The sequence below is a fragment of the Pan troglodytes genome, chromosome 15 (assembly GCF_028858775.2).
Source record: "Pan troglodytes isolate AG18354 chromosome 15, NHGRI_mPanTro3-v2.0_pri, whole genome shotgun sequence".
NCBI classification, from domain to species: Eukaryota; Metazoa; Chordata; class Mammalia; order Primates; family Hominidae; genus Pan; species Pan troglodytes.
In genome coordinates, this window is record NC_072413.2 from 89,976,433 (window position 1) to 89,993,337 (window position 16,905).

General features: G+C 36.4%; 1 protein-coding gene across 11 annotated transcripts in view; it reads right to left on the bottom strand.

Annotated features, from left to right (window-relative positions):
* Window positions 1-439: 439 nt before the first annotated feature.
* Window positions 440-16,905, bottom strand: part of TRIP11 (thyroid hormone receptor interactor 11) — a 70,398-nt gene continuing 53,932 nt past the window's right edge. For 7 of the 11 annotated variants that reach the window (XR_010151008.1, XM_063793089.1, XM_009428300.5 and 4 more), the window contains 5 exons: window positions 7,010-7,091; window positions 6,077-6,191; window positions 5,530-5,646; window positions 3,626-3,770; window positions 440-819 (listed from right to left, as the gene is read on the bottom strand). Coding sequence is in view for 8 of the 11 variants with exons in the window: in XM_063793089.1 (XP_063649159.1) it covers window positions 599-819; window positions 3,626-3,770; window positions 5,530-5,646; window positions 6,077-6,191; window positions 7,010-7,091 (680 nt within the window). In the remaining 3 variants the exon portion in view is untranslated. Of the gene's footprint in view, window positions 820-1,926; window positions 2,162-3,625; window positions 3,771-5,529; window positions 5,647-6,076; window positions 6,192-7,009; window positions 7,092-8,028; window positions 8,147-16,905 lie in introns of those variants that run through there. The other 4 variants (XR_674224.5, XR_674223.5, XM_009428303.5 and 1 more) reach the window with 4 other exon arrangements.

The window sequence follows — 16,905 nt, forward strand, 5'->3', positions numbered from 1 at the left end:
CCATCTCTATTTAAAACAAACAAAAAAAGAATCTACACACATGATAATATTGCACAGGACCAAATACATGTTTCACCTCAGGGAACCTATGACCTTCCAGCGACAATCTTGTTGGCCTGTCTCCACAAAGTCCTCTAAAGATGATCAATATATGCTTCAAATCAACTTTCCGCACTATGCAGAGAAGCCACTACTAGTATTTTTTTATTCTTCATTTAAAAAAAAAAAACTCTCTTGATAAACCACAATCTCTAGCTTAAATGAGCTTGGAAATCACAAAAGGAAATAAAAAGCTGCCATATAGCTACTAGTATTTTTGTCTGTCTGTATTTTTGTAAATTAAGGTAAAAGATAAATTAAATGTTCCTAGCTTAAATTAGGTCAAATCAGAAGGAATAAAGCAGATTAGATAGCAAACACTTGCTCCTGACACCTGCAGTTTCTAAAAGCATTAGGAATATTTTTATTAAATTCAGAGAAAGCATAATTGCGAACAAATACATGACTTTCTCCCCAAAGGCCACTTTGTGATAAAGTACATACATATAGTGTTCATGGTTTCTTTAAAGTGCTAGATTGTCTCTGGCTTGAGAATCATCTATTGCTTTAAAAGGTCTTTCAGCACAACCCCAGCACTGTTGTCAGGTAACGCTGGCAAAGGTGTAAATGTGGGCAAAACATCTGAGATGGGTTTCAGAAGAAGATGCCCGGGCCCACCAGGTCCAAGTCCAGCTGGGTTAATAAGAGGTACAGCTGCCGAGCGAGGAGCCAAAAACGGATTTACATCTGTTCTTCTACCAGACCTGGATTCTGCTATATCTAAAGAATAAAATATGGATTTAGTCTCCTATCTTTCACAAAGAAGTCAAAATGAAATAACTCTGAATGTAAGTAATAGCATAAAGTTATCTGTGTAATATTGTTAAATTTATTAGCATAGATAAATAAAAATAATCAATGTATCACTTATCAACTTAAAAATTCTCCCTTGACGGTAATAACACTGGCATCCAGCACATCTTTTTGGACTGTTCTTTATTCAAAATGAAAACGCAGCCAGGCGCGGTGGCTCATGCCTGTAACCCCAGCACTTTGGGAGGCCGAGGTGGGCGGATCACCTGAGGTCAGGAGTTTGAGACCAGCCTGGCCAACATGGTGAAACGCCGTCTCTACTAAAAACACAAAATAAAAAATTAGCTGGGCATGGTGGCAGGCGCCTGTAATCCCAGCTACTTGGGAGGCTGAGGCTGGAGAATCACTTGAACCTAGGAGGTGGAGGTTGCAGTGACTGGAGATCGCACCACTGCACTCCAGCCTGGGTGGCAAGAGCAAAGCTCCATCTCAAAAACAAAAAATTAAAATTAAAAAAAAAAATGAAAGCACAAACAGGCCTCAATTCCTAAACACAAATACTAATTTGTATGGCTAAAATCTGACTAATGTTCACTCTTGGTAATTCAAAACATTTTCTGATAAAAAAACAATGCTATACATGTGTTTTAAGTTCCCAGATTTGGCCCCCAAGTAAATTTAATTCATATGCTGCTGGGTTCTGGATCCCACAAGCAAGGGCTATGAAATACAGGAGGATGAAAGAGGATAAGGAATAAGAGGAACGAATAGGGAAAGAAAAGGCAAGAGAAGAATATTTGTATGCTTATCTAATACCTTATTAAACACATTAAAACTCTTGTTTTATACTTAAATACCAGTTATGTAACTGATGAACTTCATTTACCATAACAACAGCTTTTTAAATGGTGTCATCTACGTTGCAAGGCAAACTCTTTACTTACCCATCTGAATAATGAAAGGCTTAAGGAGTTACGTTCTCCCCAAATAATTACAATAAAGAAAAACAAACCCATATTACAATGGTAACAGTTGAATTAATATTTGCCAGAAGAAAAAACAATATATACATACCTTACCTGATCATCTTTTAGGCAGTCAAAGGTTTGAAAACAATCTTGATTAGATTATTTTTCTATGAAGTTGGGCTAATACAATTCCTTTTTATTGGAATAGGTAAATTCCTAATGTCTTAGTGGACAGATTCTGCTTTAATGCCCAAGACCTCTGACAACTTCAATGGTAAGAGACAAGCAATCCTTTGAAGGTGCCTACTTCAGCAATGGGAAACTCAAATAAAAAAGACCTCCTAAAGCAAAGAAAGCACGAAGACAAATTTGTCAAATCTGCTTATCATTGAGCACTCTTAGGGTTCCCAAGCCGTACTTTCCTATGAATGACAACTTTCCGAACTCTGGGCAAGCTTCTGGTGTTACCTAGTGAGCTCTGACACACTTCCAAATTCAAGATTAAAGATTAAGCTTGCTTTGTTCATGCAAAGCCTATATCAACCCAAGCCATCACCAGCTTTTGTATCCTATCAATACAAATCAGGCTGGGCACTGGACTTGATACAAGAAAGGGGAAAGGTAAGAAAGAGGAAGAAAAGTGAGAGAAAAGAAGGGGAAAGGAGGGAGGGGGGGAGAATAAAGAAGGAGAAGGGAAGAAAAGGGAAAGGAAGGGTGGGAAAAGAAGGGGAAGGGAAGAGAGGAAGGGAAAGAGCCTGCCATAATGAATTTGGGAATCTGTTTCAAGATGCTACAACCTAGTGTAAAAGAAAAACTGTTTTCAGTATAGCCTACACCTCTTAGATAAAGTTATGACTTTTCACTAAATTTAGCAGGCAAAACTACTTACTACCTAAAGGACTGATAAATTTTACTACTTTCCCTTTCTATACAAGTTCAGAAAAATAGAAATATTTGTCTAAACAACAGAAGTTTTAAAAATTTCAGAATATAAATTCTTTATTATTTTATCCAAATTTAAGCATCTGATGTGTGATATGAGTATATAACATATACCTTTACAGTCCAATTAGTAAACATATTAGTCTATTAAAATATGAAGATTTCAGAAAAGAGCTCTTCCAATAAAGAATTTGTTTATAGTCCAACAGATTATAATTCAATTTCAATTGATAAATTTTCTTGCGTGCCAGTATATATGATATGAACATAAATAAAACCCTTACAATTTAGTGAGACAGAAAAATATGTACACGTTAACCACCACCAACCGTCCGCTCTAGGCAGATCTTTCAACATAAAAGAGTGCTTTCTACATTCTTGGAGTCTCAAGTCAGTTTGTTAAACTGCGCTTATATATATTAACATGCCAATGTTTGGTTACTGAGTGTAGCACTTAAATTTTCAAAGGAGAAAAACCCTTCTCAAACTATAAACTACACATCTAACTCGGATTAGCAAGAACCACCATTAGTGAGAAAGCAAAGCAGGTGGCCAAGAAAGATGTAACCAGTTCCCCATCACTTCCAGAGGAATAATTCATAGCTGGTTAGGCAGACAGAGAAGAATTATTCTGATATACAAAGGGAAGATATTTCTTACCATTTAAATTAATCTAAGTCAATTAAATATCAGATTGCTACAAGAATATATGAAGCAAAAGCCTGATGCCTTATTGGAATTCTGGAAGTCCTGATTACACATTTCCAAAAATACTAAAAATTTAGTTAATATCACTGTGAAACATAATCATACATTAAACATTCAATTTTTAAATTATAGAAAAATTAAATCTCTAGTTTTACCTTTAAAACTTTCTGGTGCATTTGTATCTCTTTTTCTTCTTCCTGGTGAATCCAGAGGTTTCATATCATGAACAGAAAGCTTTGGTGGTGGAATGGATGGATGAGATTCTGTTTCTAGAAATTTAACAAAAAGTTCTGAAAAAGACTAAGAAAAAATATTTTGGTTATATTAGGCTAGATAATTAAGTTATATTCACTACAACTAAGGAAATGTACCAGCTTTTCTAATTAAATATTAAAAATTAATCATGCCACTTGAATAATTTTTTTTTACAAATCAGCTTTATGAACAATTGAAAATACTGGCACTTTTTTTTTTTTTTTTGAGACGGTGTCTTGCTCTGTCGCCCAGGCTGGAGTGCAATGGCACTATCTCGGCTCACTGCAATCTCCGCCTCCCAGGTTCAAGTGATTCTCCTGCCTCAGCCACCTAAGTAGCTAGGATTACAGGTGCACGCCACCACGCCCGGCTAATTTTTGCATTTTTAGCAGAGACGGGGTTTCACCATGTTGGTTAGGCTGGTCTCAAACTCCTGACCCTGTGATCCGCCCACCTCGGCCTCCCAAAGTGTGGGAATTACAGGCGTGAGCCACCACACCTGGCCTAAAATACTAGCACTTTAGATAGATGATCATCATTACAAAAATTTAACAATTTAATCAATAGTCTGATGGTAACATTCACTTCTAACACCTCATGGTCAGAATTAGCCAACTGATAATACTTATTTTTCTTGCCATCAATGAATAGCACTTAATGAATCTGATCATTTTAATAACTTAACACAAACATAAAAAATTATATGAAAGGAAAACACACATTAGACATAATTTTCTAGTCAGGTCTAACCAATGAATATAATAACAAAAGATCACCAATAACATTGTCAGATTAAAATAATGTAGTGTAGACCTTTCCTTTAAATTAAATTTTATGTCAGCCAAGTAAAATAGGGTTTTATCTTTAACCAGCTCTGGGTAAATCACCTATCCTTCGTGTCCTCTTTATTAAAAAACTAAGAGAGGCCGGGCACAGTGGCTCACGCCTGTAACCCCAGTGCTTTGGGAGGCTGAGGCGGGCGGATCACGAGGTCAGGAGTTCAAGACCAGCCTGGCCAACATGGTGAAACCCAGTCTCCACTAAAAATACAAAAACTAGCTGGGCGTGGTGGTGGTGGGCGCCTGTTATCCCAGCTACTCGGGAGACTGAGGCAGGAGAACTGCCTGAACCCAGGAGGCTGAGGCTGCAGTGAGCCAAGATCGCACCACTGCGCTCCAGCCTGGGCGACAGAGCGAGACTCTGTCTCAAAAAACAAAACAAAACAAAAGCTAAGAGAAAGAAACTCCACATTCTAACTGATAATACTACTCAATTCAATTAATATTCATCTAGAGCCTACAACATACCAGGCACTGTGTTTTCATGTTTATTAACTGCTTCCTCCTTCGAGAATCTAAGTTTTATGAGGGCAGGCGCCGTTTCTATCCAGTTTGCAGCTGCATCCTCAATGCTTAGAACAGTCTAGTTCACAGCAGGTACTCAGTAAGTATTCACTGGCTCAACGATTTGGAACATACATAGACGAATAAAATAAATCCTCTATCTTGCTACTATAATTTAGTAGCAAGACTGCCTATGGCAGCATGATCAAGTACAAAGGAAAAGTTAATATTTTGAAAAATAAAAGCACCATATAGAGTTAAAATAAAACCTATATGCAATAAAGTTATGAAAACTGGCCTGTGATCCTTAAGCTTAATCACCTCTCTGGAACTCAGTTTCTGCAACTTCAAAATAAAAGGGTTGTATAAAATAATTTTAAAAAAATCTGATTCTTTGCAAATGAATGTAATATACAGTCATTTTACTATTCACCTTAAGCAAGAATAAAATTGTTTCTTACACTATTAACCACAGATTGCTGATTTGGTCTCAAAGGTGTGTTGGGAACACTTTTTGATCCTCCTCCAAGCCACCCAGTCATCCACCTGGTAACACCGCCCTGATCGTCATGAAACAACTGAAAGATTATTTTAAAACAGACAAATATTATCAGTACAAGAAAAAAAAAAACAAACAAGGACCACTTTTATATAATTTCTGATAGTTGTAAAGCATGCTTTTCAAGTTCAAGTCCTAGTAAATGTTTCCTACTGATAGAGTCTACAAATACAATAAAATGCCATCCCAAGCACCATCTCAAATGAAAGTTTGGGGATATTTCAACATTTCAGCATCCTGATATGAGTAGTTTGTAAGTTACAAAACATTTAAACTAATATCATACATATTGAACAAATCTGCCTCTTCAATGTTGTATGAAGTAATTCCATTTCCACACTGAGAAAATTACACTCAGTAAAAGTTACATACAGTAAAAGGAAGTAATTGTCTACAAAGCCACTATCTGGATTATGAATGTGTTCAGATGGCTTTCATCGTCCAGTCACCTGCTCCATCTCCTCCCTTCTGACGCCCAGGATGCTCCCCATTAACCGTAACACTTCATGACGCTGATTTTTCGGTGTGTGGAAATGACCGATGAAGAGGTTTCTCATTAGGACTCTATGAAAATAAAGGCAGAAACAGCTCAAGTGAGCTCAACATTAAGTACACTCAAACACTAAGCATAGAAATATTTAATTATATTAAACAATTAAATATTTACTTATAAAAAAGTCTAAACAAAATATTTTAAAGTGTCTTTAAAAAATCTTGACAAGTCTAATATTTCAAAAAAAATAAAATAAAAAAGAATATTTCAAACATCCCAAAATGTATACCTTTTAAAATCTCACTTACTAGCCACCCACTTTATTCAACCCAGTTACTGACCGAGGTGGCGCCTCCTTAGTAATTCCAAGCTCCTGACTGGGCTAATGTTCACCTGAAGCAGAAACTTAAATGGTGATGACTGTTGTGTTTAATGTTATGCTTATATTTCCCCATCCAAATGTATTAAAAATTTACTAATAATATATACATTTAAAAATATTAAATGAGCTACTGTTGCATACATACTGAGGTTTCAGATCTAATACATTTGAGCAAGATTATGTTCATTTAAGGACAGTAAAAGAAGCAAAAAAGAATGGTAAAAATAAATTTTTTATTTTCTAAGTACTTCTTACTGAGGTGATATTTTAGCTCTTCTATATGGTTTTAAGAAAAAGAATGAGCTGGAAAAAAATCTACATTAAAAATAAAAGAAGGTAAGTGATTCTGCTAACTCCGCATTAAAGCTGCATCCTTCCTCACTAAGAGTGAGGGGAAAAAAGGCTTTTGAAAAATTTAATCACATATAAACATCTACATTTAGAAGTTTTTTTAACCATAAAAGTGATTTCCACAAAATATACAAACATTAAAAGCAAAAAGCATACTTGTCTACTTTTCCTTCTGAGCTGTTTGCTAAGCTCATCAATTTCTTTTGTACATCATCCAGCATTTCTTGTCGGAGTTCATCTGTTGTAAAATATGTGAATAAAGATAGCCATTAACTGATTAAAATAGTCTGGATGACTATATAATGAAATTTATGAGATCTTTATTATAACCTCTGAATATATACACTTATTCTAATTGGGAATATTCAATAACTTCTATCTCTTCTTTGGTCCAGGGAACTAGGCTCTCATATAGAAATCCTCTAAAAGCCAGAGTGCATTAATTCACATGGTTTACTCCCAAGAAAGTAATCAACTTTGTAATACAATACTGAAAAACCAAGAAACGTTTTCATCCTCTTTAAAAACTTAATAGCAAAGAAGAGATTTTCATCACTGCCTCCTTGCATGAAACATTTCCAGAGCCACTCTTATTAACAGGAGGAAGTAGAAAGGACTTTACTATTTTCCTTTTTCTATTTTCCTGGCCAGACTCTGTTTTTGGTGAGCTGACTAAGAAGTGTATCTAACACAACTAAGACCATGGCTCAGGATGCAGTGGATAAGACAAACTATTATGGGGGTAAGGAAATTGCAAAATATAATTCAGGTAATCGGCTCTAATATACAAATCAAGATACTATAGCTTATGACTGACTTGGATGCCTGGACTATTTTATTTTTAAATTATTATTTAAAAAGGAAGCAAAATCCATAAAATCTTGGTGGAATAGTTGGAATTTAAGCAGTATTAAAGGCAAAGTCTAGAATTACAACAGGAGATACCCTGTTCCTAAATTCAGCCATGCCACAGGGCAAGGATTTCTGGACTAAGGAACTCTCAGTCAAACAGAGTTTACACCTGTTCTGTTATGCCAGAAACGAATAGTTTGAGCTGAAAGAGATGCTCAGTAATTTTAAGCTAGATTATAAGTTTTTGTTCTGAAAGAAATAAAGAGGAGAGCTCTATCTAGAAACATTCACATCCAAACGCTAGACTCTGCCACAAACCTTTTCCTTTGAATTATGCTGCATTTTCCTAGTAGTAGCTGGATACAAGTTCCGTTATCAGATATGATTTACAAACATGTTTTCCCCATTCTGTGAGTTGTCATCTCACTTTCTTGATGATATCTTTTGAAACACAAAAGTTTTCAATTTTTATGAAGTCCAATGTACTTTTTCTTTTGTTGCTTGTGCTTTTGGTTTCATATCTAAGAAACTATACCCAACCCAACACCTGTTTTAAGCGTTTTATAGTTTTAATTCTAAAATTTAGGTCTACCAGCCATTTTGAGTTAATTTTTGTGCATGGTGTGAGGTAGGGGTCCAACTTCATTCTTTTGCACATGGATATCCACTTGTTCCAGCATTATATGGTGAAGAAACTATTCTTTTGGCAACCTTGTTGGAAATCAATTGACCATAAATGTATGGTATATTTCTAGACTCTAAATTCCCACTGTAAGAATTCTGCAAATGTTTTGTCATTCTTTTCTTTTCTTTTTTTTCCTGCCTGGAAAGCTCTTTTCCATCAGGACTGCCTATTAACTCCTATTCACCTTTCATGTCTCTGTTTCCAACTCACTTTCTTAAAGAATTTTCCTTTGAGCCTTACAGATTAGGCCAGGTCTGTTTGCTTTGTTTTCATTCTGCTCTGTACAATGCTTCTGCACAATGCCCAAAATTCCGATTTATGGTACTAAATTCGTATATAAAATGTCTCGTTTAACTGTTTACGATGGCTTGTGGTTTTCCTAAATTGCAAAAATCTAACTTGCAAAATGTCATTCATATAATAGGCCAATTTTACCAAAATAGAGATGGTTGCCATAACCATATTATAAAAGCAAGGTTTGTATTTGGAAAATCTACTACAAACTTTTCCTTTCCTGTCTTTCCAGTAAGGAATTTAAACTTGGACGAGAGAGGGAGAGAGAGAAGGGGAGAGAGAGGGCGAAAAGGTGGGGGTGGACAGGACTATTATTAAAGTCTGAGTCAGTAAAAGACACTTTAGATTCCTAATGTGCACATGTATACTACTAGCACATGGTGTTATCTGGGCCTTTTCTAGCACTATATTCTGAATGTAAATAGATCTCAGCAAATAAGTTAATCTCTCGTCACTGTTTTGACTTAACCGTCCCACTCACAAACTAAAGTAGGAGACAGAGTAAAGATGGGCATGGTCTTCTCCTCCTTCCTCCTCCATTCCTCCCCAAGGCTACAGAAAGATAGCAGAGAAACAGAGGTCAAGCTTAGCTAACCTACCTCCAACCCCCACCTTCCCTTTCCCTGAGATTTCCCTTCTCCTACCTACTTTCCTCTAAAATTAATAATTTGTATATTGATTACATGTCTATATAATAATTTGGTTATACTGGGTTATATATAAAATATATATGTGTGTATATATATTTGAGACAGGGTCTCGCTCTGTTGCCCAGGCTGTGGCATGATCACAGCTCACTGCAGCCTCAAACTCCTGGGGTCAAGCCATCCTCCTGCCTCAGCCTCAGGAAATAGTTGAGATTACCAGTGTGCACCACCACAACCAGCTAATTTCTAATTTTTTGTAGAGATGGGGTCTCACGATGTTGCCTGGGCTGATCTCAAACTCCTGCGTTCAAGTAATTCTCCTGCCATAGCCTTCCAAAATGTTGGGATTACAAGTGTGAGCCACTGTGCCTGTCCCTATATAAAACATATTATCAAACAATTTCACCTATAGCTTTTTACTGTTTTAACATGGCCACTAAAAAATTTAAAATTGCACGTGGCTCGCAGTATATTCCTACTGGACAGTACTGCTTTTAGAACATAACCAGGATATAACACTACTCTATACTATCTCTTATTTTAAAAAGAGAGGCTGGGCGCAGTGGCTCACGCTTGTAATCCCAGTGCTTTGTGAGGCCGAGGTAAGCATATTGCTTGAGCTCAGGAGTTTGAGACCAGCCTGGGCAACATAGCAGAACCCTGTCTCTACAAGAAATACAAAAATTAGCTGGGTGTGGCGGCATGAACCTGTAATTCCAGCTACTTAGGAGGCTGAGGCGGGAGGATCGCCTGAGCCCAGGAGGCAGATATTGCAGTGACCTCAGATTGTGCCACTGCACTCCGGCCTGGACAACAGAGTGAGACCCTGTCTCCAAAAAAAAAAAAAAAAAAAGAGAGAGAGAGAGAGAAAGTGAAATGACAGACATCTTCAGAGTAAAATTCACAAAGCAGAGCTGAGCCTGATAAAAATTTTAGTAAAATAAAGTAGAAAATTTTAACTTTGCTCTATGAAAAACTGATCAAGAAATCAAACTGCGTAGAAGTCCAAATCAAAAATACTTTCTTGATGAAAACTTACTAAGATTGGTATGGTTTTTATTAAAGTCTCTGTATTCAGAAAGGTAGAGTCAAAACATCCTTAAGGCGAAAATGACAGGGTTAAAATTTCCTAAACTCACTATCAGAACATACAGTTTGTCCCTGAGCTAATGTGATGTGGAATGCAAAGGGCTGTTGCAAACTCAAGCAGTAGTTAGAATGTACTCTGATATTTGAGTCTAGGGGGAAAAACTCAGAATTTAAGGGACGGTGCTAGAAGGATGGTATTAACTATAAGGGGTTTGGAAAGGAAAAGAGTCAAACACCTACTACAAAGGTCCCTACAGATGCCTCTTTTTCTTCAAGCACCCTTATTTTCCTCCCATCAGAGATTCTGAATATTTCTCTACAAAAACTGAACCCTAATTCAAACCACAATTTGAAATCAGAACTGTATTTATATGGGCAGGGAAAATATGGTTATTCAGAAATGAGTTTTAAGCCAAATAAAATATTTCTGTGAAATAATCTCACATGCCAAAATAATTTTTTGGAAGTTAAAAAAAAAAAAAGGTGGAGGGGGGAACTTTAAAAGTTCAGCAATAAAGCAACTGAGATTTAGTCTAGTTTGGAGAAAGAGTTACTCTACATCTGTGACATAGTAAAACTTGCCATATCAGAGTCTCTTCTCTGGAACACCTAGACATGGTGCCATGGTCTTCAACATTTGGTTTAAAATAAAAATTGAACATAAAATGTAATTGATTGCAACAAATTGGCACATCATAATTTTACATTTCATTTGTAATTAATGACAGTACACTACAATGCTGCCTTCAGAGAACATCTTAAAATGAATCATACTGCTTACAAAGTCATTTGGATATTTCATGAGTAAGCTCCTGTAGGCAAGATCCAAGTCAGATTTACTGAACAGTCACCTGACTGAGAAAAAAAAGGAACACAGAACTTGAGAGTCAGAAGTGGATATGAATCATGGTCCTATCACCAGGGCCAGACTTTGTTGCCTATTTTGTAAAATGAACATGCTTATCTCAAAGAATTTGATAGAATCAACTGAATGATCAAATGTGACTTTTCTAAATAGTAAAGTGCTATATAAAGCATTAGTACTTATCATCCAATTTCTTAAAATAACTAAAAAGTTCATATTTCAATCTAGCCTGAATCAGTATCACATATATTACTCTGTTTAATGTTAATATTTTGTGAGGTTTTCCCCCCTCCATTTTGCATGTTTGTCATCTTTGAGGCCAAGGAGTCAACAGAAGGAAGAAAAAAATGTTAGAAAGATGATTTCACATACATATATATATGTCAATAAATAAATTGCATCTGGTGTCTTATCTGCATCTGGATACCTTAAAAATAAATTTAAATCTGATACAATATTAAACCTAATAAGGAAATTTAACCTCTTCATTTAATTAAATATAATCAAAGCAAAAGCTAGAAATTAGATCTTTTTTATTACAGAATTTCAAGTTATACAAGATCACTTTTAACATCAAATTATATATATTATATATATTTTATATATATTATATATATATTATATATTTTATATATATATATATTTTTTTTTTTTTTTTTTTTTTGAGACAGAGTCTTACTCTGTCACCCAGACTGGAGTACAGTGGCGCCCCAGCTCACTGCAACCTCCACCTCCCAGGTTCAAGCAATTCTCCTGCCTCGGTCTCGCGAGTAGCTGGGATTACAAGCGCCTGCCACCACGCCTGGCTAATTTTTGTATTTTTAGTAGAGACGGGGTTTCTCCATGTTGGCCAGGCTGGTCTTGAACTCCTGACCTCAAGTGATCCACCCACCTCAGCCTCCCAAAGTGCTGGGATTACGAGTGTGAACCACCGCACCCGGCCCAAATAATATATTTTTAAAAGATATTATACTATTTGCAATTTGAGGTTAAGCTTTATAAGCATCTGTTCTGTCTTTTTTGTTGTTGTTTTTTTAGACAGAGTCTCGCTCTGTCACCCAGGCTGTAGTGCAGTGGCACACCCTCTGCTCACTGCAACCTCTGCCTCCCAGGTTCAAGCGATTCTTGCACCTCAGCCTGCTGAGTAGCTGGGATCACAGGCATGTGCCACCACACCTGGCCAATTTTTTTGTATTTTTAGTAGAGACAGGCTTTCACCATGTTGGCCAAGCTGGTCTCCAACTCCTGACCTCAAGTGATCCATCTGCCTCAGCCTCCCAAAGTGCTGGGATTACAGGCATGGGCCACCGTGCCCAGCCCTGCTTTGTCTTTTAACTCAATTATTTTCAACTGTATCCAACACAGAATTTGAAGGTCTAGAGTATATGGTAAATGTTTTGTTGTCCCATAATCATAATTGTTCACTGCTGAGTGAAAAGTATCTTTTAAAATTCTAGGCCAGGCCCAGTTGCTCATGCCTCTTGTAATCCTAGCACTTTGGGAAGCCAAGGCAGAAGGATCATTTGATGCCAGGAGTTCAAGACCAGCCTGAGCAACATAGACAAACCGTCTCCACACACAAAAAAAATAAGATCCTGCCTCTTAAAAATAAAAATAAACTTCTACTTCTTAGCAATGAACTCACAGGAAAATAATTATATTAATACAGTATAACTTCATTAATCTGAATTCCACTAGATCAGAATCTGTGATTGGTTGAGGTCTACTGGATTATTTGTAGACCAAATTTGGATTATTCACCAGAGTTACTATGTACACTTGATTTTATATAAATATTTTTAATATAACCAAATCAAATTTATTTTTCCTCACCATTCTCTTCCTTTAACCCTTTATTATGAATTCAGATAATCTGAACTAATTTCTCCATATTGAAACAGAACTAATTTTTTAAAAAGAGTAAATATTATGAGTGGTTATATACTTAATTGTTACTCCTCTGGCATGTGAGACAGAATATATATTTAATTTTAAAAGTGTTACACACTTTCTTACTTTCAGGCGGGAGCCACACATTGGGTACATACGGACATAAAGATGGGAACAGCAGACACTGGAGATACCAGAGGGGGAAAAGGGAGAGGGGGAGAAGGGCTGAAAAACAACCTAATGGGTACTATGCTCACTACCTGAGTGACGAGATCATTTGTACCCCAAACCTCAGTGTCAAGCAGTAATAAACCTATACAAGTAACCCTGTACAGGTACCCTTGAATCCACAAGTTGAAATTAATTTTTTAATGAGATATTTCATGAAAAAATTGCAGATATCCAGGGTCTCTTCAAAGATCTGAAGACATGGCAACACTGGGCCCACATTCCTGCATGGCAGCAGCTGGGCGGAGCTGAGAATCTGCTGCCTCCATAAGAAACACTTCAAATGATCAGTCTTTACCTAGTTTCATGTGCTCTTTTATATTATCATCATAGCCTCAGTTTACAATTTGTGTTTGTGATCCATACTAAGAGATTCTTATTTCCACACGGCAACCCACTTCTACCTCCACCTTTTCAGCACTCCACTCCAACACATGCATGTGCACACATACCCACCACCCTTGGTCATTACTAGTCAACTGTATCTTCAGCCAGTTTCCAGATTATGACACACAGTTTCACAGGAATTCCTCCCTCTGTCTAGAACACTTTTCCCCAACTCTCTGCCTTCTTAGCTATACCTATTCACCATTCAAGTAATTTCAAGTGAGCCCTTCACTAACCTTGTCTACCCTTCCATGCTACCAACACCAAGTACAAAGGATAGCTCTTTCCTTTCTAAACCATTTGTTTCATGTATTTGATGCATGTCATCTTCCCTTCCTGCCTGACTGTAAACCTCCTGAAGGCAGGACCCTTGTCTCCTGTCTTTATTTATATCTTTAGTTCTACTGCAGTGCTTAGCACACAGCAAATAAACAATGAATATTTGAGAAGTAAGTCAAATAATGATTGATTTTCTCTGGGAAAAGAGAATATCTGCAAAGAACAGAACACTGGACAAAAAGAACAATTTATGTTCTGAATTATGTACTCATCCATACATAAAGAAATAAGGGCAAGGACACAAAACACATTAACTCAAAACATTCTTATTGCTATATCATTTACTTTTCCCTTTAAACTTAGAGGAATTTTTTTAAACTGCAATTTCTAAAATACAGTTCAGTTGAAAAAGGTTTAATTATTTACCTAATTGATATACACTTTTTTCTTAACTCATATTTTGGCATTGTCTAGTATACCCAGATGTTTATATCATCAAAATAATTTTTTAACCATTTATGGCAATTCAGAAAACTGCATCTGGTACTTCTTATATGTTTCCTCTAAAATCACCACTTCTGCCAAAAACATCTATAAAGAAATCCCTCAAAAGGTTTGGGTAACAAAGCGTCTGGGAATGTATTTGGCCTGTGTTCAACAGGACATTATATGTTTTCTTGTATAAATCATGTCCTGGAAAACGGAATGTCTTTATTTAAAATAAAAACTTTACCATCCAGCACCGTAAAGGTAGTTCCATGAAAAATATTTTAAGCTTCTTTTATATCTGTAGCTTTAAAACATGTTTTTATGCTTCATATTACAGTAAGTTTTACTGGGACTCATTTTATACATTCTTCTAGATTTTCTTTTAAAAAATGGTCTAAGGAAATTTTCCATTCTCAACTCTTAGGAGACTTTTAAAAGTAGTCATTCAACCTTCTTAAAAAAAAAATCAGTTATGCTGCCCTTTCAGATACAGGTATAAACTAGCAGACAGACCAAAAGATCTTCCTGATGTTAGAACTAAATTTGTATTGCTTATGAAAACTCACTTTTCTTTGCACACCATAAAATTCACCACCTTTCTGAATCATAGTTATCAAAATAACAATATCTTGTGCTTTTTATTTCAATTTATCCAATCATTTTTTTTCTTTTCTTTTTTTTTGGGGGGGGACCAAGTTTCACTCTGTTGCCCAGGCTGGAGTGCAGTGGCGTGATCTCAACTCACCGCAACCTCCACCTCCCAGGTTCAGGCAATTCTTGTGGCTCAGCCTCCCAAGAAGCTGGGACTACAGGCATGAGCCACCATGCCTGGCTAATTTTTATATTTTTAGTAGAGATGGGGTATCACCATGTTGGCTAGGCTGGTCTCAAACTCCTGACCTCAGGTGATCCACCCACCTTGGCCTCCCAAAGTGCTGGGATTACAGGTGTGAGCCACCATGCCCGGCCAAATCATTTTCAACTAGCAGGAATTTATGTCAAGGATGATGGTAGAGAACAAGAAGGAAAGGAAAATGTCAAATTTGACCATAAATATAGCAAGATAACGCATTTTAATGGTTCAGTCACAGGTGTATAATTTCTCATCAATAGCAATTCCATGGAATTCTGAACTCTGATCAGCTCAGAGTAGTTAATGAAAACCACTGTCATATGTGCTTCATAGGCCACTCTACTGAGTTTGGATATGGGATGGCATGTGAAGTCTTTGGAACTGTATTGAAGAACACTTTCAGGTAAAATGCTGAAAGAATAATTTTTTAAAAGGAAGGATAGCAGTAATTCTTTTAACAGCCAACCCTGTCTATTAAACTATAGTACTCAGGATTGTAGGATTTATTTTCTTCGTTACTTTCCCGGGAAGAGGGATAGAGGGGGAGGGAGACAGGGAGAAATATTTAAACAGTTCCCTACTACTGGTTTATGTCTCTACTCAAGTTCCTTTTCTCCATGGAATGCTGCCTGACCCTTAATGGGATTCTGGAAGAACTAAATATGCCCTGTCTTATGATCACTGTTGTGCACCACTGTCTTCAATTACTAACCTACGGGGTATCTACACGATGTGTCATTTCCTTAGCTAAACTCCTTGGAAAAGGGATACTATCTAGTATCTCATATAGCACCTAATGGGAAGCCAAGCAGTTGGTTCTCATTAAATACTTAGTGCCTGATAAGCATCTGTCTTCATACTTTTCACACAAGGCCCAAAAATACTCTTAATTCATAAGCACAGATGCACATACATACTCTAAGAAATGACTGAAATTATCAACAGTCTACTGTTTCAATATTGGCATTATTTGCAACAGCTCTCTTTTTCATATGTTTGACCAGACTGAATCATCTCATCTCTGGTAGCAATGACATAATCAACCATTTGGAATAAAATACTTTTAAAAGTGAGCTTCCTAATATTGTTTAAATGCTGAAACTGTGTATCAATTAATCATTAGTCTACAGATGCTTAGAAGTAAAACAATACTTTGCCTTTACGATTCAAGTCTCCATGTACTTTCTTCCAACAAAAGGCAATCTGTCTTTTTCAAAATTGTTTCTCCTGGCAAATATTTTTGCTGTCTGGCCAAGTTTTGTGTTAAAAATAAAGTACAGTATTACAACATCAATCAACATTTAAAGTACTTAATGATCTAGGAGAGAAAATATACAGCGATTCTTTTGAAACAAGTGAGCAATCAAAGTTTTGTTTACATTATCAAATCAAGAGTGCAGCTTTGAGAAAATAAAATTGCATTTGTATTTAGAGATATAAAAGTGATATTAAAGCACTTAGGTAATATAAGAAAACAGATTGTTAAGAAGAGCT